This window comes from Hyperolius riggenbachi, chromosome 4 (genome assembly GCF_040937935.1).
Source record: "Hyperolius riggenbachi isolate aHypRig1 chromosome 4, aHypRig1.pri, whole genome shotgun sequence".
NCBI lineage: Eukaryota > Metazoa > Chordata > Amphibia > Anura > Hyperoliidae > Hyperolius > Hyperolius riggenbachi.
Genome location: NC_090649.1, coordinates 234,363,429 through 234,385,847, shown reverse-complemented (window position 1 = coordinate 234,385,847; position 22,419 = coordinate 234,363,429). Strand labels below are relative to the sequence as shown.

General features: G+C 43.9%; 1 protein-coding gene across 5 annotated transcripts in view; it reads right to left on the bottom strand.

Annotated features, from left to right (window-relative positions):
• Positions 1-22,419, bottom strand: part of COL19A1 (collagen type XIX alpha 1 chain) — a 1,086,226-nt gene that overhangs the window by 91,485 nt on the left and 972,322 nt on the right. For all 5 annotated transcript variants that reach the window (XM_068281448.1, XM_068281450.1, XM_068281452.1 and 2 more), the window contains exon 49: positions 13,160-13,226. In XM_068281448.1, the coding sequence (XP_068137549.1) occupies positions 13,160-13,226 (67 nt within the window). The remainder of the gene's footprint in view (positions 1-13,159; positions 13,227-22,419) is intronic.

Below are 22,419 nucleotides of genomic sequence, written 5' to 3'. Positions count from 1 at the left end.
AAGTATTCGCAACAGCAGACAAGTTGCGAGTGATTCAGCTAGGCTTATGAAGCAGAGGAGACCCTTCTGGCACTCCCCCCCCTATAAGCCAATGAGGACCGGCGAGCGTCTCCTCCGACGTCAGCCGACCGGCCGGTCAGCTGACGCGCCTCCGCCTGCATAAAGGTCCTGCCTGTGCGCACAACAAAGCAACCCTATGTGCAACTGACAGCCCCGTTCTCGGCGTGCTAGACGCCTGAGGCACGGATACATTGCTAGACAGGGAGCTGGAGGCAGCTGCGGTGGTAGCGCTGTTCACCGCGGCTGCCTCTCCAACGTTTGTTACAGAACCCCCCCCCCCCCCCCCCGAGGTGTGGACTCCGGACACGTCCTGCATGGCTTCTCAGGATGCAACTCATTAAACTTTTTCCTAAGTTCCTCAGCGTGCATGCGATGACCTGGAATCCAAAATCCGCTCAATCTCATACTCAGGTTCCCCATCAATCATCTCGGGGGGGGGGGGGGGGGGAGGAATCCACATGCACAGCCGGCTTCAACAAAGACACATGGAATGACTTAACACCTCTCCTACTGGGTGGTAGAGAAAGGACATGAGTGACATTATTAATCTTTTTGGACACAGGGTATGGGCCTATAAATCTGGGACCCAATTTTGCTGATGGCTGTTTTAGTGCCAGATGTCGGGTAGAAACTCACACCATGTCTCCGGGCACAAAGTCCCACTCTACAGATTGTTTTCTATCAGCCTGTTTTTCTGGATCTGGAAGGCCTTTTCCAAGTTCCTTTTGACCATGGTCCGAATTTCCTTAAAGGATACCACAACTGACATGTTGCATAATGAGATAGACATGGGTATGTACAGTGCCTAGCACACAAATAACTATGCTGTGTTCCTTTTTTTCTTTCTCTGCCTGAAAGAGGTAAATATCAGGTTTGTAAGTGGCTGACTCGGTCCTGACTCAGACAGGAAGTGACTACAGTGTGACCCTCACTGATAAGAATTTCCCCCATTTTTATCTCTTTCTTGCTCTCAGAAGCCATTTTCTTCTAGGAAAGTGTTTTATAGTTGGAATTTCTTATCAGTGAAGGTCACACTGTAGTCACTTCCTGTCTGAGTCAGGACTGAGTCAGCCACTTACATACCTGATATTTACCTCTTTCAGGCAGAGAAAGAAAAAAAGGAACACAGCATAGTTATTTGTGTGCTAGGCACTGTACATACCCATGTCTATCTCATTATGCCACATGTCAGTTGTGGTATCCTTTAAAAGATCCCTGCCACTCTTCCAGAGCAGGGAAAGGAGAAGACACCACTGGCAATGGAGAGAACTTGGGAGATCTCCCCGTCACCACCTGAAAGGGAGAAAAGCCTGAAGAGGAACTTTTCAGGTTGTTATGCGCAAATTCTGCGAATGGCAAAAACTTTGCCCATTCTAACTGCGCATCAGCCACATAGCATCTAAGGAACTGCTCTAAAGACTGATTAACCCTCTCAGTTTGCCCATTGGTCTGTGGGTGGTAGTCGGAGGAAAATGACAGGTTCATTCCAAGATGATGACAAAAGGCTCTCCAGAATTTGGACACAAACTGGACTCGCCTATCTGACACCACATTTTCTGGTATGCCATGTAAGCGGAAAATATGTTGAATGAAGAGATCCGCCAATTCCTGGGAAGAGGGGAGTCCGTCCAGCGGAATAAAGTGAGTCATTTTGCTAAACCTGTCGACTACCACCCATATGACTGTCTTTCCCTCAGACCTGGGAAGTTCGCTCACAAAGTCCATGGACAAATGGGTCCATGGTTCCTCAGGTACTGGCAAAGGCTGAAGGGTGCCCACAGGGGCTTGTCTGGATGGCTTATTCCTGGCACAAACTGTACAGTTTTTGACAAACTCCCTACAATCTAAGACCAGTGATGGGCCCACCACACACACCTAGACAGTAAATCCTGCATTCTAGCCACCCCTGGATGCCCTGCATTTTTATGTGCATGAAACAATTGTAAAATTTGCAGCCGCAAATGAAGTGGCACAAATAGAACTCCGTCAGGTTTCCCCTCGGGAACATCCTGTTGATAGGGCCCCAAAGTAAGTGACCAATCCTCCCAGGTCTCAGTGGCTGCCACGACAACCTTTTCGGGCAGTATGTTCTCGGGAGTTGGTGGCTGTACTGTCTCGGGCTCAAAACATCTAGACAGAGCATCTGCCTTGACATTTTTACTCCCTGGCTTATACGTAATGATAAATCTGAATCTCGAAAAGAATAATGACCAGTGAGCCTGTCGGGGACTAAGCCTCTTGGCCCCTTCAATATATTCCAAGTTTTTGTGGTCAGTATAGACTGTAATCATATGTTCTGCCCCCTCGAGCCAATGACGCCATTCCTTAAACGTGAGTTTAATGGCTAACAGCTCTCGGTTACTGATATCGTAATTTCTCTCCGCGGGGGAGAATTTACGTGAGAAGAAAGCACGAGGATGCAATCTGCCCTGGAAACCCAAGTGTTGAGACAGTACAGCCCCGACCCCAATTTCTAATGCATCCACCTCAACTATAAAGGGACAAGTGACATTGACATGTCGCAATATAGGGGCGGAGCAAAACACGTTCTTCAGAGATGAAAAAGCAGAATGTGCTTCGGGTGACCAATTATAAGTGTCAGCTCCTTCTTTGGTGAGGTTGGTGAGAGGTGACACTACAGAAGAAAATCCCTTTATAAATTTTCTGTAATAATTGGCAAAGCCAAGAAATCTTTGGAGTGTCTTCAGCCCCATGGGCTGTGGCCACTCCAAAAAAGCAGCTACTTTTTTGGGGTCCATGGAGAGTCCTGAGGTTGAAATGATATACCCCAAGAAAGGAACCTCCGATACCTCAAAAAGACATTTCTCAATTTTTGCATATAAAGAATTCTGTCTCAGTTTCTCCAGGACAAACCTCACATGCTCCCTGTGTTTAGCTAGACTGGGTGAGAAAATCAGTATGTCGTCCAGATATACCAGGACGAATCGTCCCAGGACCTCTCTGAAAATCTCATTGACCAACTCCTGGAAGACGGCAGGAGCATTACACAATCCGAAGGGCATAACAAGGTACTCGTAGTGCCCGTCAGGTGTGTTAAATGCCGTCTTCCATTCGTCACCCTCCCTTATGCGTACCAGGTTGTATGCCCCTCTCAGATCGAGTTTAGAAAAGACACATGCATCAGTAACCTGGGAGAACAAGTCGTCAATTAGCGGGAGTGGGTAACGATTCTTTATGGTAACTTTATTCAGTTGTCAATAGTCTATGCAGAGGCGAAGCCCACCATCCTTTTTTTGAACAAAAAAGAACCCTGCTCCGGCCGGAGACTTAGAAGGATGGATAAAACCTTTGGCAAGGTTTTCTTTAATGTAGTCTTGCATAGCGAGTTTTTCAGGAGTGGACATGTTATACAAATGACCTCTAGGGGGCATACAACCAGGCCTTAACTCAATGGGGCGGTCAAAACTTCTGTGTGGAGGAAGTTTGTCCGCCGACTTAGGACAAAAAACATCAGGAAATTCTGCATATTGTGCAGGTAACCCTTCTACTTGAATCCTGGTGGTGCAAACACCAACTTTCTCCATACAGTGATGATGGCAAAAGGAGGACCAGCTAAGCAACTGGACGGATCTCCAATCTATCTGAGGAGAATGCTTTTGCAGTCACGGCATCCCAAGGATCACAGTAGAGGTGTCCATTTTAAGCACAAAAAATTGTATTTGTTCTCTATGCAATACCCTCACATGACATAACAAACTCTGAGTCTGAGGCAGGGGATGACTCCCTTGAAATGGAGAGTCATCCACTGCAGTGAGGACAATCTGTCTGTCTAAGGGGAGCAGGGGAATCCCCAATTTCTTAACAAAATCATAATCTATTAAATTGGCAGCTGAACCCGAGTCTATAAATGCCTGGGTAGACTGGACTTGATCTTCCCAGGAAATAGAACAAGGGAGTAGTAACCGATTATCAAGTAGAGGTAACACTGGCTCGCCTAGGGTAGTACCTCTAGCTACTCCTAGGCGGCAGAGTTTTTCGCCTTTTTAGGACAGTTCTGTACTATATGGCCCTTTTCTGCGCAATATAGACAGAGCCCCTCCGACCGTCTCCAATTTTTCTCGACCTCTGACAATTTAGAATGTCCGATCTGCATTGGTTCATCCTGAGGAAGAGAAGGGGTAGGAGAGGTGACGGGAACAGACCTCACAGAGTGTCTACCACAAGCTTGCTTTTGATAGCAAATACGGCGATCTATTCTTAATGCAAGTGAGATCGCATCATCAACAGTCTTGGGTTCAGAATGACTTAGCATTACATCTACAACAGGGTCGGATAACCCAGATAAGAAACAGTCTAATAAGGCAAACTGTCCCCACCTAGCCGATACTGCCCACCGTCTAAACTCTGCAGCATAGGCCTCAGCTGTGTTTTTACGTTTCCTCTCAGCAGTGACTGCGATATCTGGATCATCGTATATAATAGCCATTGATTTGAAAAAATTCTGCACTGAAGTTAATGCCTGTGAATCCCCTGATAAAAGTGTTTTAATGAAGGTTACCCTCTGACTCTCAGTCCCTGATGAAACAGGTCTCATCTCAAAGTAAGAAAGGCAACGTGTGAGAAAACGCGGAAAAGCCGCCGCGTGTACTAACGGCAGGACGGCTGAATCCGCTTCCAGCACAGCGGCTGGCATGCAGAGACGTGCGCCTGGCTCCACGAGAGAACGCGGAAAAGCCGCCACGGGTACTGACAGCAGGGCGGCTGTTTCCGCGTCCAACGCGGCGGTTTGTACGCGGCGGCGTGCGGGTGGTGTGGCTGGTTCTGTTAGTTCACATGGGCAGATGGAGAACTACGCGCGCGCGGCCCAGATTTCAGGACCTTTATGCCAGCAGGGGAAGTGTCAACTGATCAGGAGGATCAGCTGATTCCTGCTGGACTCATGATTGGCTGAGTGGCTTGGGCGGGGCGGCAGACTCCAGCAGCTATTTATACAGCTTGCTTGCCAGTTGCTGGTTGTCTGCCATTGCAAACACTTCTGTGGAAGCATTCAGACCATAGACAGATCCCACAGTGTGTTAGAACCAGGACGGACCTGGGAATTCACACTGAGCTAGAATACTCTCGCATGTCAATGTTATGTTATGTTATAGACTAGTTCCAGGGTGTAGAGACCAAGGACCTCACGCCCAAGACTAGGGAACTGTACTATCATTTGTGTTATGCTCCAGACTAGTTCCAGGGCGTAGAGACCAAGGACCTCACGCCCAAGACTAGGGAACTGTATTATCATTTGTGTTATACTTCAGACTAGTTCCAGGGTGTCGAGACTATGGACCTCACACCAGACTAGGGACACTGTGTCAGTTCTATGTTATGCTTTAGACCAGTTCCAGGGTGTTGTGACTACGGACCTCACACCCAAGACTAGGATACTGTGTCAGTTCTATGTTATACCTTAACCCGATTCCAGGGCATAGAGAATAGGCCCTCACACCTAGTTAGGGCAAGCCTGTTTATATTAGCAGCAGGGCTTCCTGCAACCAAGCCTAGGCCTCTCTCCTAGGGAGTCTTTAGCCTAGGGATTTACCCACAGTGTGAGGTGAAATCCATACTTCTTCATACCTCCAGTTCCTCTGGCGGTTCTCTCTTAAAGTATTACTGTTACACCAAATACTCACATACCATAGGTGTCCAGAGGTTAGTAATATATCTGATTATCGGTGATACTGCAGATCATCAATAATCGGGTGTATATCTGCGTTCTTGGTGATACTGCAGATCACCAATAGTCAGCTTCTCTCTGCGTGCTGACACCAATCGTTACACAACGGTTTCTGAAATTCTGAAAATCAGATGTGTGCCCTGAACATTTTCCCGGCATAGGCATTCTAGGCTCCATAACTGGAGGGGACTGCACTGGTACCGTTGCAGTCTGGAGGGTGCAGACCACTGCAGACAGCTGGGTGATCTGAGTCTGTTGAGTATTGACCAATACGGTTAAATTATTCACCGCTGTGGTCAAGACCTCAACCTGGTAACACACTGTGTCCATAGACATTTTGGTCTGCTGTTCTGTAACGATTTGTGTCAGCAAATAACAGAATTCTGATTATAAGGTGATCTGCAGTATCACCTATAATGCAGATGTATACCTGATTATATGGTGAACTGCAGAATCACCTATAATGCTGGTATATCAGAAGCTGTGGTGACAACAAATAGCAATGTGATTGGTGCAACAGTAGTACTGATAGGTTTAGCTGGTGGGTACTAACAGTACAGCGCCCCTCACCAGAGTCAAGGGCCCTCTGGTGAGAGTAGAGTGGTCAGACAGATTGGGTTTGGCAACAGACAGACAGATGCAGTACAAAATCGGAAGGCAGAGACTGAAAGGTATAAACAGGCAGAGTCGGCAGCAAGATCAGATGGGTAGAGGTACAGAATCACTGAGCAGAAAAGTAGTCAGAACGAGCCAGAGTCATGCACAAATAATAACACAGTAGTATAATATTTAAGGCTAGCAAACAATTCCTATCTTGTGTGAAATCCCCGGTTTCCTCCCGGATCAAAGCACACCGGAACTATCTAAGGGTCTGAGTGCTAACACGAAGTATTCGCAACAGCAGACAAGTTGCGAGTGATTCATCTAGGCTTATGAAGCAGAGGAGACCCTTCTGGCACGCCCCCTCCTACCAGCCAATGCTCCTCTGACGTCAGCCAATGCTCCTCTGACGTCAGCCGACCGGCTGGTCAGCTGACGCGCCTCATCCCTGCATAAAGGTCCTGTCTGAGCGCGCGCACGCGACAAAGCAACCCTATGTGCAACTGACAGCCCCGTCCTCGGCATGCTAGATGCCTGAGGCACGTATACATTGCTAGACAGTGAGCTGGAGGCAGCTGCGGTGGTAGCGCTGTTCACCGCGGCTGCCTCTCCAATGTTTGTTACAATTTGTTTATCTTTGTGTTTTATCTATATGTATCATTCACAGGGTGTGTTGTAAATCTCAGTATTATCTGTACTACATTTAAAATGGTACTCAGGCAGCAGTTAAATAACCTATGTACCTTACTTTCACTTACATTTTTTGAAACACATTTGACAGAATGCTAAAGGAGCACATATAGAAATAAATTAGAAAATAGCATCATAAGCAATAGCCAGTGAAGGTTTATGGCAGACAGATGTTGTTGTATAAACTTACTTCCTTTTTATAAAAGTGTTAAAGTATATTTAGACATAAAGGTGTCTGCAGACATACTATTTTTGGACTTGGCAAAGTCATTTGATATGGTATCTTGCAGTCAGTTTGAGAATTTAGAAAAAAACAGTATGCAAATCTACATTACATTACTGCTAGCTCCAGGAGGCTGGGCAACTGCAGATGAAATCCCCCAGCTCCACCATATTGATAGTTACCATTTACTTTGTTTAATTTTTACGCTAAATATTGTAAAATTGATTGGTGGCATTTATGTCATCCCGTTATGACGAAAACTGGAAATATTGTTTACCTTCCTATCCCTTGACAAGAGGATTCTATTGTGGCCCCTCTGAAATTGAACTCTTTATAGAACAATGAGGATACCTATAAGACATATTCTATTCAAGCATTGCAGGAATATCTGGGCTTTATCCATTCATCTGAAGACAAAATTTCTTCAAGCCCTTGTTACACTTGCACTGGAAACCTGTATTGCTTTATCCTGTTTTACCGCAATGGTCCACAAAAGCAAGTCAATGGAGCCTTGCACACTTAGGGGTTGATTCACTATAACAAACAGCTTGCCTTATCAGAGTTAACATGCCTTATCATAGTTAACACACCTAATCAGAGTAGCATAGCGAGTGCTACAAACTTATACCTGCTAATTGTCAATGACAAGAGCCCCACTCGTCCTGCCCTGAGCCCCTGTGGGTCCAATCACTTTAAAGGACATTATCCATGCACTTTGATTGGCCAAATAGGCTGCCTGTCACTTGAAGGAAACTTGACAGGCAGCCTATGGGCCAATCAAAGTGCGGGGATAATGTTCTTTAAAGTGATTGGACTCAAAAGGGCTCAGGGCAGGACAAGTGGAGCTCTCGTCATTGCTAATTAGCAGGAATAAGTTAGTAGTGCTCGCTATGCTACTCTGATAAGGTGTGCCAACTCTGATAACATGTGTTAACTGTGATAAGGTGTGTTAACCCTGACAAGGCGTGTTAACTCTGATAAGGCACACTATTTGTTATAGTGAATCAACTGCTTAATGTGGTGCAAGGCGGTGCATCGGACGCTGACAATCTGATTCAAGGGCTGCAACACTTTATCGCATGCACCTTACTTGAAGCACGGTGCATGCTGTAATTCAAGTCTATGGGCGACACAGGTAATGTAAATGACGAAGCAGGAATCGGTTCGCATGTGCCGACTGACAGGAATCCCAGTGACGTACTTCCTGTCCAGCAGGGAGTACGTCACTAAGTGTGTGTGTGTGTGTGTGGGGGGGGATTGATGTTTGTATAGTAAAGTGTAAAACCACCCTCAGAGTAATCCATATTAATCAATGACACTGTTACCACTCCGCTCATCCCACTCATGAAACACATGGCCACAATTCACTAAGCAGTTTAGACTAGTCTACAGATGGTTTTTAGTCTACTGATAATTTGGTGTCAGGTTTTAGACCTGTTTTTAGACCTGGTCTAACATTCAGTAATTACACGATTCACAAAGGCAAACAAGGAGTAACCATGCCCACTTTTTCTGACAGAGATTAGACCAACTGATTTCTGTAGGTAAAGTAATTCTGTGAGGTATTTTAGATGTGAGGGTGGAGCCTTTTGAATTAACTATGCAGGCGTTTAATTGTATGCAGAGGAGAAGCTCCTCAAAGGAGAAGGATGTCAGTCATTGCTACTTGTTTGTGAATTGAATATTTTGATCATTTCCCCTGCTTTACCCTTCTAATTACCAAATGTTTTAGATCAGGTCTAAAAACAGGTCTGAAACATTTGGTAATAGTGAATTCCCCTTTGATGCAACTGACCAAACCATCAGTAGACTAAAAACCATCAGTAGACTAGTCTAAACTGCTTAGTGAATTGAGGCCATAGTTTTCACATTACAGCTAAGGTGATGTACAGTATACTCATCACACTGTACAAATACTGATTATTTGTCTGAATCTACACATTGCATAGATTGTAGTATAATATGCATGCCATTCATCGTTGCAACAAGGAAAGGACTCTCAGAATAACTAACTGTAACATACAAACCATCTTTTTTATACACCTGAGTGACAAGAATGACATTACAAGACCCTAATTTTTACATTTAGTTTGTTTGCTGACTATAGTCAGGTATGAGAGCAATTGATTTCTGTTAATTTACTCAAAACCGGTTTTGAGCAACATTCATTAAATCAATGCCTGAAGCAGTAATTACCTGCTATTAAAATGCTTTTAGAGATAACTGTTTAGCACTTGGCTCTGCATTATTGAGTTATTTCTTTAATGTGCTACCAGAGTTGTCAATTAGCTGTACCGAGCAATGGGTTTCACAGACTACACAAATGAGCTGCAATTGGAAGCTTTTAAAAACTCTTTGTAGCACAATACTTTGACCACACACGGTAATTGATTGTACGACTGCAACAATTTGCACAAAAGGCAAATTATTTTCACTTCATTTTCATTCAGATATGAAAAGTAACATCCTGCAGGGCAAACAAGAATGGAGGTTATGAACAGCAGCAACCCAGTTTTAATATTAAATGGTTATCTGTACAATGATGCCAATTGCATTTAGCTAAAGGCCTACTTTACTTTTCACAAATAAGTGAAAATATGAATCAATTGGTATATTTTCAGGTTAGGTAATTAAATAAATGAATTATACATAAAAAGGGAGAACTGGATGTGAAAAACATCCAAATGTGCTGTGCGACAATAACAGCTTTGTATGAGTATGAAAATATAGAGGTAGGTTGATGATTAGTAGTATTGGTTACTTACCTCCTCCTCCAAACTGAAAGGTGGAGGTATTGGAGCCACGTGAAACGTAACATGACTCACAAGCCAGCAAACTCCCCCTGACCTTGTCTGCTTGTGGAATGCTGAACAGTGGCAGGTGGGAGATTTGGGATATTTCGATTTTGCTATGCAGATTCTGAACCCCAACACTGCTGAATCTCTTACCTTCAGATCAGGGCTGGATTAACCATAAGGCACTGTAGGAATGTGTCTACAGGCACCTGATGATAGAAAGACATCTCAATCTGCTCCTCAAGTGCCTCCCTCCCTCCTTCCCTATGCAGACTCCTGAGTGGAGTGTAAATAAGAGGTTACTCAACTGGCATTCCACTGATGACATCTCTCTCAATATTGAGGGTACCTCTGGCCACCTTATACTAAGGGTCACCTGTAGCTACCTATGAGGAGTTACGGAAGTAAGGGAGAAGTGACAGCTAGGCCAGCCAGCACACTTGCAGTGCGGTTTGGTGGGGGTTTGCAGGTGAAGTCTAGGGTGCCAAGACCTCTGTGCCTACAGGCTCCTGTTATGTAAATTTGGGCCTGCTCCAGATCAATGTTAGACAGTTGTATGGGAATTGGGTTCTCAACATGTGGTAGGCATATCCCTGGGGAACTTTTGATGGGTACAGGGGTAACTTGGGCTTAATAAAGCTTGATAGATAAAATAAATTTAGTATTATATGTATATACAGTTTGGATGTTTAAAAACTGCAGGCAATGCTTGTAAATCATGTATTCACAGGAAAGGTGTATGGTTAATAAATGTATATGTGTCAAGGTGTTACTAGGGGTGTACTTAAGACAATGGTACCATTACCAGGGGGTACTTGGTAAGTACAGGCATTCATAAATGTGCGTGCCAAAATAATGTTGAGAGCCACTAATAAAGAACATTAGATTAGGTTGCAAGCTTCATTGTGGGGCAATGTATAATGTGAATTGTTTAATGTACTCTGTAAAGTAGAAAATGTCAGCACCATATAAATGTGTGAAATAAAATAAGTAAACAAAAATAAACTGTTCAAACCAAGAACATTTAAGATATCAATTGTAGACAAGCACCTGTGAATGCTCCATCATTGTATACATGTACTGGGCAGCACAGTATTAAAAAAACAATATTGCCTTATAAATAAATCATTATTAGCATGGGCCAGGTTGATCTTCCCAGATTGTTAATTAGAACTGGAGCCTGAATGTTTGTTCCAGATAGGCCCCAGGCCAAACAGGCCTGTTCAGTAGCCAAAGTCCAGTATATGGAGAACAAGGTTTTATCACCCTACTATTTGTAAGTTAGCCCTAAAGTCATAGATATAGACTATATGTGCTGGTATTTCTCAAAATCCACTGTCAGATAAAGTTAAAAGACTTAAGTCACCGTGCACATTAACAAATGGCAAAAAAAGGTGCGGGGTCCCTCTCCCCAAGCACTCATGCAGGCTGGATTTAGGCGGTGGTGCTTCATTTTCAACTCACATTTTGTTAAATATAGCACTTCACTGCCTACTGCAAAGATGGTGAATACAGGGATAGTAACCAAAATAGATAGCTTCAGCTGGGGCTTCACATTTAAACAAATCTGTTGTTTTCTACAGCCTATTGGACAAATGGTAAATCAGAAGTAGAGTAAGGGGTGCTCATTGATGTGTGTGTCGTGAGTGAAGGATAGCCATTCAGTCTGATCGCAGAGAAGAGATGCTTTAGTAAAAAAAATGCTGACAAGTTTAATGCTGGCTATATGAGGAAGGTGTCAAGCATGCATTACATTACAACTCGCTGCTACATCACCACAGACCTGTCAAAGTGGCAATGCTTGCTCTGGCTCACCACCAAAATAAACTAGTGTACAATGAGTATCTTAACAGGATCATGGAGCAATAGAATAAGGTGGCATTATCTGATGAATCATGCTTACTGTGGCCTACAAATTTCCACAGATCTCAGTCAGAGTGAACATCTTTGGGATCTGCTGGAAACATAAGTCTGATCCATGAAGGCTCCACCTCACACCTTAGAAGACGTGAAGGACCTGCTGCTAATGTCCTGGTGACAGATTGCAAAGGACAACTTTTCATCTCTTGTGGAGTTGATGATTCAATACATGAGAACTGTTTTGGTGGCACAAAAGTGACCATCACAACATTAGGCAGGTGATTAACTGTTTTGCCTGATTAGTATATGTATTTAAAGCTTATTTAAAAATGTGAAACAAGCTCTGATATTCCCATACCTTTTAATGTTCCCCACCTGCTGTTTTTTTAGTAGGCTATGAAGAGCCTCCTCTTCCCCCACTCTTTGGAGAGGGCTATTTAATTTTGGTTATGAACTATTCTGGTGTGCACAAGCTAGCATTAGTCTATGTGAACCAGGACTGGAATAAACAGACGGTGGTGAAATGGCTAAAGCAGGTATATGTGTGTGACTTAGTGGGGAGGGCAGTACTGCAATGCATTGTCGCTAATCAGATTGGGGCCGCACAGCATCTCTTCCGTGTACATGGCTGCGCAATAGCCAACTGAGCTCGCCCGCACATCAGCAGTAAGCCGAAGCTACTGGTGGGCTCACGAGGCTACTGCACTGCTATTAATGCGGAAGGGAAGCAGCACGGACGAGACTTGGAGGGGACTGCGCTCTGCAATGGGGGGCTGCGGACAATAGAGGAAAGCTTCAATAGGATCCTAAAGGCTTCCCTCTCTTAAGGGTAAGGACTTCTTTTGAACCAGAGCTTCGGCTCGGGTGCACTTTAACAATATGTCTGCTTCCATGAATCAGGAAGTAGAAACTGTGAAGATTTATTTTGGATTTGTATCAGGTATAACAAAGAAATGTTTTTCTTTAAAAGTTATTATGCTGTTGTGTATCTTTTAGAGCAGAGAGGACATTTTGTGTTCAGGTCCGCTTTAAGGACTTTTAGTGTTCAATCTGTTAAATAAGATAAAAGTTTCAAAAGATAAATAAGGCAGGACAAAAAAAAAATGCAGCGTGCTACATTATAATACAGTGTTATAGTGACAAATGGCCTACCTAATAGCATAAACATAAAAACTGCATTAATACAGCAGTATTTAATGATAGGTAACCTAGATGAGACATTCATATTTTCCTCCTGGCCTCTCTTACCTTCAAATATTCGTAAAACTTCTTGTTTAATATATTTTTTCAGTTCTTCAAATGAAATATTCTGTGTCTGCAGAGAAAGTTATTGTGATTATTTGCATAATTGAAACAAAAGCACATCATGAAATACAATCCATCTTCGCCCCTGAAATGGCACAAAGGTATCTTTAAAAAATAGCGCTCTGTCATGTCTATTCTTAGATTGGTATTTTACTTGTCAGCCTCCTATTCAGTATAATATTTGGCTATGTGCTGGAGGAGATTCTGTTCTGATGAGTGGGAATGAATCATGAAAAGTTGAACAGAACACTGTAACAGCTTCTAGGTCCCAGGTGGGCACTAGCCTATTCATCTCTGACTCACAGACAGTTGCTGCGCTATAGTATGCCTTAAATGGAATTTCACCTTGCAACTACTGCAGACTAACAGAAAAAGAAAATGCTTGCATTGTTAGTTTGATTTGCCCCATGCTCTATTTTTAGATTTTATCATGAGAAAGGATGACATGTATAGAAATCAATGGTTCTGGTGCTCTTAATCAGTATTTCTTTTTTTTTTTTTTTGCCAGAATGAAAAGCTTTTATTTTTGTTTTGTGTGGAGAGGGAAAAGTAATATTGTATCATTAGGGTTTCTGGAATCCAAAGTAGGGATACCACGTCCCTGACCCACTGCAGACTCTCTCACACTGTACAAGAGAAAAGGTCAAATAGCTATCCACAACACTGGAGAAGTTGGCATAACAGCACTTTTTGCTGGCTCTATCTATAATCTGCCTAACAGATTTGGTATAAAGGTTGCATACAGTCCAATAAGTAAAATGCTGCAATGAGCTTCCAAGCGGTGTTAAAGAGACTCCGTAACAAAAATTGCATCCTGTTTTTTATCATCCTACAAGTTCCAAAAGCTATTTTAATGTGTTCTGGCTTACTGCAGCACGTTCTACTATCACCATCTCTGTAATAAATCAACGTATCTCTCTCTTGTCAGACTTGTCAGCCTGTGTCTGGAAGGCTGCCAAGTTCTTCAGTGTTGTGGTTCTGTGATGCATCTCACCCCTCCAGGCCCCTCTCTGCACACTGCCTGTGTATTATTTAGATTAGGGCAGCTTCTCTCTTATCTTTTACAAGCTGGATAAATCCTCCTCTGAGCTGGCTGGGCTTTCACATACTGAGGAATTACATACAGGCAGAGCTGTCTGCACTCTGCAGGAAGAAACAGCCTGACACTTCAGTGGAAGATAGCTGCAGGGGGAAAGAAACACACAAATGATCTCTTGAGATTCAAAAGGAAGGCTGTATACAGCCTGCTTGTGTATGAATGTATTTTCTATGTGTGAACATACTGTACATCAACCTACTTCCTGTTTTGGTGGCCATTTTGTTTGTTTATAAACAAACTTTTAAAAACTGTTTTTAACCACTTTTAATGCGGCGGAGAGCGGCGAAATTGTGACAGAGGGTAATAGGAGATGTCCCCTAACGCACTGGTATGTTTACTTTTGTGCGATTTTAACAATACAGATTCTCTTTAAAGCAGCTACTCTCCCTCCTAATGATTGCATATGATATAGCATGTTGGCATTCCTCAGCAATAACCAGTATTTCAAAATCCTCAGTGCTAGATCTATGAAGATATACTTCCAGGTGGTTGTGTCTGTAGTCACCCAGTTCTCAAAACATTATAAAGCACAGTATACACGGTGACCGCCCCCAGAAGAAAATAAACCAGTATTTACTGGCTATGTAAAATTACACAAACCTTAATTGCACACAAGCAGTACAATATTTACATTGTGGGCCCTTATGATTCACCCCTGATGGCCTGGCTGGATGGTTAAGGGCTCTGCCTCTGACAAAGGAGACCAGGTTCGAATATCAGCTCTACCTGTTCAGTAAGCCAGCACCTATTCAGTAGGAGACCTTAGGCAAGTCTCCCTAACACTGCTACTGCCTATAGAGCGCGCCCTAGTGGCTGCTGCTCTGGCATTTTGAGTCTGCCAGGAGAAAAGCGCAATATAAATGTTATTTGTCTTGTCTTGTCTAGATGAAGGCGGAACGCCAAAACCGGTTGGGTATTTGAGACAGGGCACTTGTCTAGCTAACAGATGTATGATTAATGTGTACTTTACAGACTACTGCGCAGGTGCAGTATGTGCCTGATGACGTGGGCATGTTTCTGCGCAGTCGCTCACACCCCCCACATACATGCGCAGAAGCGCCAACCTGCTGATCGGTTGGCAATCTTTACAGACGGCCAGCAAGCCACTGAGGAGCACTGGAGCTGCAGCGAGGAACCCAAAGGACTTCTAGGGTCTGAAAGAAGCCCCAGGTAAGTAAAAATATATTGTGCTGTTCGCTTTGAGAGTCCTTTAAAATGGTCTTTTCACCAACACCATCACGCTCACTACCCTCTTGCTATGCTCTAACACTAAAGTAACATCCAGTACAGTTGTAACAGGTAATTTCAAGACCAATGAACCCCTAATAAAAAAACCTATAAAACAACTATTTTTTCACATTCTCCACTAACTATTATTTAACCTGATTTTCCTTTAGAAAAAAAAAATATTGCTATCTTTAACATTCAGACAAAACATAAATTGATAATTTTACTCACTATTAGTCTTTAACCTCCTGAGCAGTATTCCCACTGTCGGGCAAGACATTTTTGCAGAAAGCGGTATACCTGACACAGTGTGAGGGATGCCGCTCAGGAGGTTTTCCTAGCTACAGGAGCCCCACAGTATAAGTTAGCTAGGTGAAGGGGCTCCTGTACAATGTAGGCAGCAGTAGGGATGTTAGTAATATTGTTCCCCACCTCCAATCCTAGCCCCCCCCCACCCTCCCCCAATCCAGCCACTTGCTCACCAAGCCTTGTTCCAGCGATCGCAGCAGCCTCCCTGCACAGCTTCGGTATTCTTTGGAATGAGGGACTAACGTCATGACGTTGATGATGCCATGACGTCATGACGCTTCTCAGTCCCAATCTTCCCCATATCGTGGGGGTACCGGAGATGTGCAGGTAGGCTGCTGCGATTGCTGGAACAAGGCTTGGTGAGTAAGTGGTTGGATCAGGGGGATGGGGGGAGGGATCAGAGGTGGGGGGCACTATTACTAACATCCCTATTGTTGCCTACTTTGTACAGGAGCCCCTACACCTAGCTAACTTATACTGTGGGGCTCCTGTACCTATCTAGCCTATACTGAGAGACACCTGCACCTACCTAGTCTATCATGGGGGACACCAGGCTGCACCTAACAAGCCTATCATAGGGGACAGTGGAGCGCATCCGGATTCCGGATATCCGAACTACCCAGATAATCCAAACTTTTTCCACTATCCGAACTTTGAATAGCAATTCGGATATTTTTTTATATCCTGGGGGACACCTGCACCTACCTAGCCTATCCTAGGGGACACCTCCTGCACCTAACTAGTCTATCCAAGGGGACACCTGTACCTAACTAGCCTATCCTGGGGGACACCTGCACCTAACTAGCCTATCCTGGGGGACACCTGCACCTAACTAGCCTATCCTGGGGGACACCTGGACCTACCTAGCACTACTCACAGTAGTGAAGGCCAAAATGTTAGGCTATTTGTGGGCTCTGCTGTGCTGACAGAGACTCTAGTAGTAATATTGTTTGTCAGCACCTATTTGTAAATGTATTATTAAACAAGTCAACCCAACAGTTTATACATGCTTTTGCAATACTCAATAGCAATATAGGATTGTTGCTGGAGGGCTGCAGTGTAATGTAGACTAAACTCTGCTATAGCTGCAGGTTATTTATCTACTGAAGTTCCAGAAATATTTTAAAATCTAGTCTGGGAACCTCATTCTGCCTGTCACCACCCAGAATGAATCAATTATTTTTAAAAAGAGTCTCCAAAACAGTTGCATCACGATTCATTTCCAACTGCAGTTTGCAGCACAAAATCACGAAGCCCTGTTTAATCAGCATAACTGGTATAAAAGTTTGAAAGGAAGAAAGAAAACAATGATTTTTCCTTTTTTTTAACTAAATGTTGTAAATGTCTTCCAAATTTCCAAAGAAATAGGAGAAAAGAATAGTTGGCATTTTTGGACTCTCTGACATCATGCGTCTGGGAACAGTATACACTCTGCACTTTTCATACACAATGGAGTCTCATAGGAGATAAATTCTAATCTTCTATTTAAAAGGAAGTGCACGAAAATCTTAAAATTTAAAACACATACAAATAAGAAGTACATTGCTCCCAGAATAAAATGAGCCATACATTACTTTTCTCCTATGTTGCTGTCACTTACAGTTGGTAGTAGAAATCTGACATTACCGACAGGTTTTGGGCTAGTCCATCTCTCTATCGGGGATTCTCAGCATGGCCTTTCTTCTTTATAAAGACATTCCCTCAAAAAGATTTACATAAAGATGCTGGCCAGCCTCTCTGCTTGCTGCACACTATTTTGGCAGTTGGACGGAGCAACTGACATTCACTAAGTGCACTTAAAAATAAAGACAACCCTGAGAACCCCCCTATGAGAAGATGAGCTAGTCCAAAGTCTGTCGGTAATGTCAGATTTCCACTACTTACTGTAAGTGACAGCAACATAGGAGAAAAGTAATTTATGGCTCTTTTTACTCTGTGAGAAATGTCCATCCCACCCTTCGCCTGTGGATCACCGACTTCCTGACCAACAGGTCTCAAGTCGTGAAGCTAGGGGATGTCATCTCTCAACCAAGGGTAACAAACACGGGGGCCCCACAAGGCTGTGTCTTATCACCGATCCTATTCTCCCTCTACACAAACAACTGTAGATCCAGGGAAAACTCTGTCAAGGTCATCAAATTTGCGGATGACACCACCATCGTTGGCCTGGTGACCAACAACGACGAACAGGACTACCGCCGGGAGGTCGACAGAATATGCCAGTGGTGCAGGGATAACAGACTGGTCCTTAACACAGCCAAAACTGTTGAGGTGATAGTAGACTTCAGGAGGCATGCTCCTGCCCCCCCACCAATCCACATTGATGGCTTTGAAGCTGAGCGAGTGGCCAGCGTTCGCCTCCTGGGCACCACCATCTCAAATGACCTGACCTGGAAGGAAAACACCACCTTAACTCAGAGGAAAGCCCAGCAGAGGCTGTTCTTCCTCCGACAACTGAAGAAGTTCGGCATGGCCCAGGAATTGCTGATGAACTTCTACACTGCCACCATAGAGTCCGTCCTCTGCTCTTCGATCCTTGTATGGTACGCTGGATCGTCCAACAGGGATAGATACAAACTTCAGAGGATCATTAGATCGGCGGAAAGGATCATTGGGAGACCACTCCCCTCACTCGACTGCCTACATATCTCCAGGCTACGCTCCAGAGCACTGAAGATTGCCGGTGACCCCTCACACCCTGGTCACCGCTTTTTCATCCGTCTACCGTCAGGCCGCAGGTACCGAGCCATCTACGCAAAAACTTCGAGGCACAGTAACTCCTTTTTCCCCTCTGCTGTCAACCTCCTGAACTCACTTGACTGAACTAGCGAACATAACTCTATGCTGAATCTGGACACTGACACTGATCACTTTACTGTATTCTATTGCCCATTTTGCACCCCTGTTTTTGTATATAGTATGGACTGTTCTGCACTTTTTGTCTCTGCATGTTTGTCTTTTTGTACTTCCTGTGTTTACTTTGAGCAAGTGTAAGGTGCCAAACCCAATTCCGGGCATGACCCAGTCGTGCTTGGCGAATAAATTTGATTCTGATTCTGATTCTGATTCTGATTCTTATTTGTATGTGGTTTAAATTTTAAGATTTTCGTGACAGTTCCTCTTTAAAATAACTTTCCAGCACTTTGCAATTGGTGAATTAAAAGGCATTTTATTGACAAGTTTGAAAATATCACTTTGGAGAAAACTCAGGGGAAAAAATGAATTGCATATGGCCCCTGAACTGAGAGGTAGGTGGAGGCTGCCATATGTATTACCTTTTAAAGGAAACCCGAGGTGAGAGCGATATGGAGGCTGCCATATGAATTATCTTGTACACAATGCCAGTTGCCTGGCAGTCCTGCCGACATTTTAGCATAATAGTGTCCGAGTCAAAACCCAGGAACAAGCATATGGCTAATCCAGTGAAGCTTGACTCAGCTGAGTCAGCGTACCTGATCTGCTGCATGCTTGTTCAGGGTCTATGGCTAAAACTATTAGAGACTTAGGATAAGGAGTACTGCCAGGCAACTGGCATAGTTTAAAAGTAAATCCTCCATATCCCTTCACCCTGGGTTCCCTTTAAACAATGCTAATTGCCTGGGAGCCCTGCTGATCATTCTAACATCAGGTGTGTCTGAATCACACACCTAAAACACATACAGTATGCCACAAATTTAGTCAAACTTTAGTCAAATCTTATCTGCATGCTTGTTTCATCCTATGGCTAAAGTGTTATAGGCAGGGGGCCAGAAGAACAGCCAGGCAATTTGCATCACAAGGAAATAAATATGGCAGCTTCTACAGTATATTCCTCGCACATCAGATGTCCTTTAATGAAGAAATATGACCAGTTGCATCATGTGATTTACTAGTAAATTAATGATTAGCTAGTTGTGATACTGAGTCTCCTCTGCTTTTGGTGTAGGCTAAAACAGGAAGCAGAATTATGACATGTTCACTTGATTTCAATCAGTCAAAGTCTTTCGAAGCAGTTACATTTATTATATGTGTCTAAATAAATTACCTTCTAGGAAAGCATGTAATTTTTATGATAAATAACCTCTTAAAGGATACCCCAACTGAAATGTGACATAATGAGATAGACATGGGTATGTACAGTGCCTAGCACACAAATAACTATGCTGTGTTCCTTTTTTATTTTCCTGCCTGAAAGAGTTAAATATAAGGTATGCAAGTGGCTGACTCAGTCCTGACTCAGACAGGAAGTGACTACAGTGTGACTCTCACTGATAAGAAATTCCAACTATAAAACACTTTCCTAGCAGAAAATGGCTTCTGGGAGCAAGAAAGAGGTAAAAAAGGGGAATTTCTTATCAGTGAGGGTCACACTGTAGTCACTTCCTGTCTGAGTCAGGACTGAGTCAGCCACTTACATACCTGATATTTAACTCTTTCAGGCAGAGAAAGAAAAAAAGAAACACAGCATAGTTATCTGTGTGCTAGGCACTGTACATACACATGTCTATCTCATTATGTCACATTTCAGTTGGGGTATCCTTTAAATAACTAAAACATATTTAAATATTGTGGCAATATTTATGTGTCTGTAAAGTGGACAAGTTTGCTTTAATTTGTCTTTTTTTATTTCCTTTTCTCTTATCAAAATCATCATTGCATAGAAACCGTGTTGCTTAGTTGAATTCAATCATTCTCTTTAATCCTCACATACAACGTATCATCATGAGAACGATCACCATAGCAACACAATGTCACTAAATTAGTAGCACGTAAAACACCCACCAAATCAATGTTTTCCTTTAAAAAGAACAGCAAGTTACAGCTACAGCAACACGTTACTCATTTCAGAATGTTAGTAATTATTGTGTATAAAAATATCACTAACAACTCTGAAAAAACCCACACAAGTACAACATGTTCATGCCTTAATACATGTTCACTAGTTGACCCATGGCCAGTGTTGGCTGTTAGGCTGAACAGGGCCAAAAAGTGTCAAAGGCAAGTTTTGGGGGGTAAGATTTCTTTGTTTTGTTTTTGTTTTTTTATTATTTTTTGGAAGCCTTTACCAGTAGTACTACTAAAAATGTCTCCTGGCAAGCCTGCACTCCCATTTTAAATCCTTCACACCCACCAGTCACATATTATGTTTAAATCCAGAGCCAATGGCAAAGAGTATGAAAAGACAGGATCAATTAAATACTTTTTCATGAGGCAAGTAATTGAATAAAGAAATGTATAGGTGTGATTGCCAAAAACAGGTGGTTATACGCAGGGCCGGCCCTAGACTTTTTGCCGCCTGAGGCAAAATTAGAAAAAAAAATCGCCCCCCCCCCCCTCCCCCGTGGGTGGGGGGGGGTGTGCCGCCGAGCTGGAGGGGTAGCTAGCAGAAAGGGGGTATTGGGCCTAGCGGCGGGGAGGGGGGTCGGACCCCCCCCCTCCCTCGCCTGGGTCCCCCGATCTGCGCTCCTCCTCCAGCGTAAAGTACCAGCCAGCCTGCATATGAGAAGAGGCAACGGGCGGGGGAATCACTCACCTTCCGCGTTCCATCGTGCGCTCCACCGACGTCACTTCCTGCAAGGCCGTCCACTTACAATACAGTGGGCGGCGTTGCCGGAAGTGACGTCAGTGGAGCACGCGATGGAACGCGGAAGGTGAGTGATTCCCCCGCCCGTTGCCTCTTCTCATATGCACGCTGGCTGGTACTTTACGCTGGAGGAGGAGCGCAGATCGGGGGACCCAGGCGAGGGAGGGGGGGGGTCCGACCCCCCTCCCCGCCGCTAGGCCCAATACCCCCTTTCTGCCCGCTACCCCTCCAGCTCGGCGGGCGGCCCCAGCGTCCATGGACGGGCGGGTGCCGCCCCCCCAGATCTGCCGCCTGAGGCAAATGTTTCACCCCGCCTCATGAGCGGGCCGGCCCTGGTTATACATTTAGAAAACATACAGTAAAACTGGCATACACCAAGCATTGGTGTGGCTTGCAAAATCATATGGGAATTCACTAAGGCTAAGTTCACACTCTATGGGCCTGATTCACAAAGCGGTGCAAACTGTTAGCACACTGGTGAAATGCCCCTTATCACGCCTAAACACAGTTTAGGCGTGAGAAGTTTAGGTATGATAAGTTTAGGCATGATAAGTTTAGGCGTGATAACTATAGCACCAACTGGGTTAGCACCGCAGTGCACAGCTGATCAAAAGTGTTGCACGAGCAAAGTCTGGTGAGTTTAATGGCTCTGCTTTGTGTGCGGGACTTTGCGATCTAAACTTATCATGCCTAAACTTATCATGCCTAAACTTATCATGCCTAAACTTATCATGCCTAAACTGAGATTATGCATGATAAAATGGTTATCACGCCTAAATTCTTTAACTGGGTTATCACCGCTTTGTGAATCGAGCCCTATACGTTTTTTTCTACATAATATTTTCACATCTTATCAATAACAGCCTTTTAAGGCACCAGCAAGCAAGGAAATAATTTTGTCAGTACCCTACCATCTACCTTTTGCTACTCTTTCAGTTGAAGAATGCTGAAAAGTTATTTGAACCTGAAGATAAAAAATGATCTCCTAGGACAGGGGTATCCAAA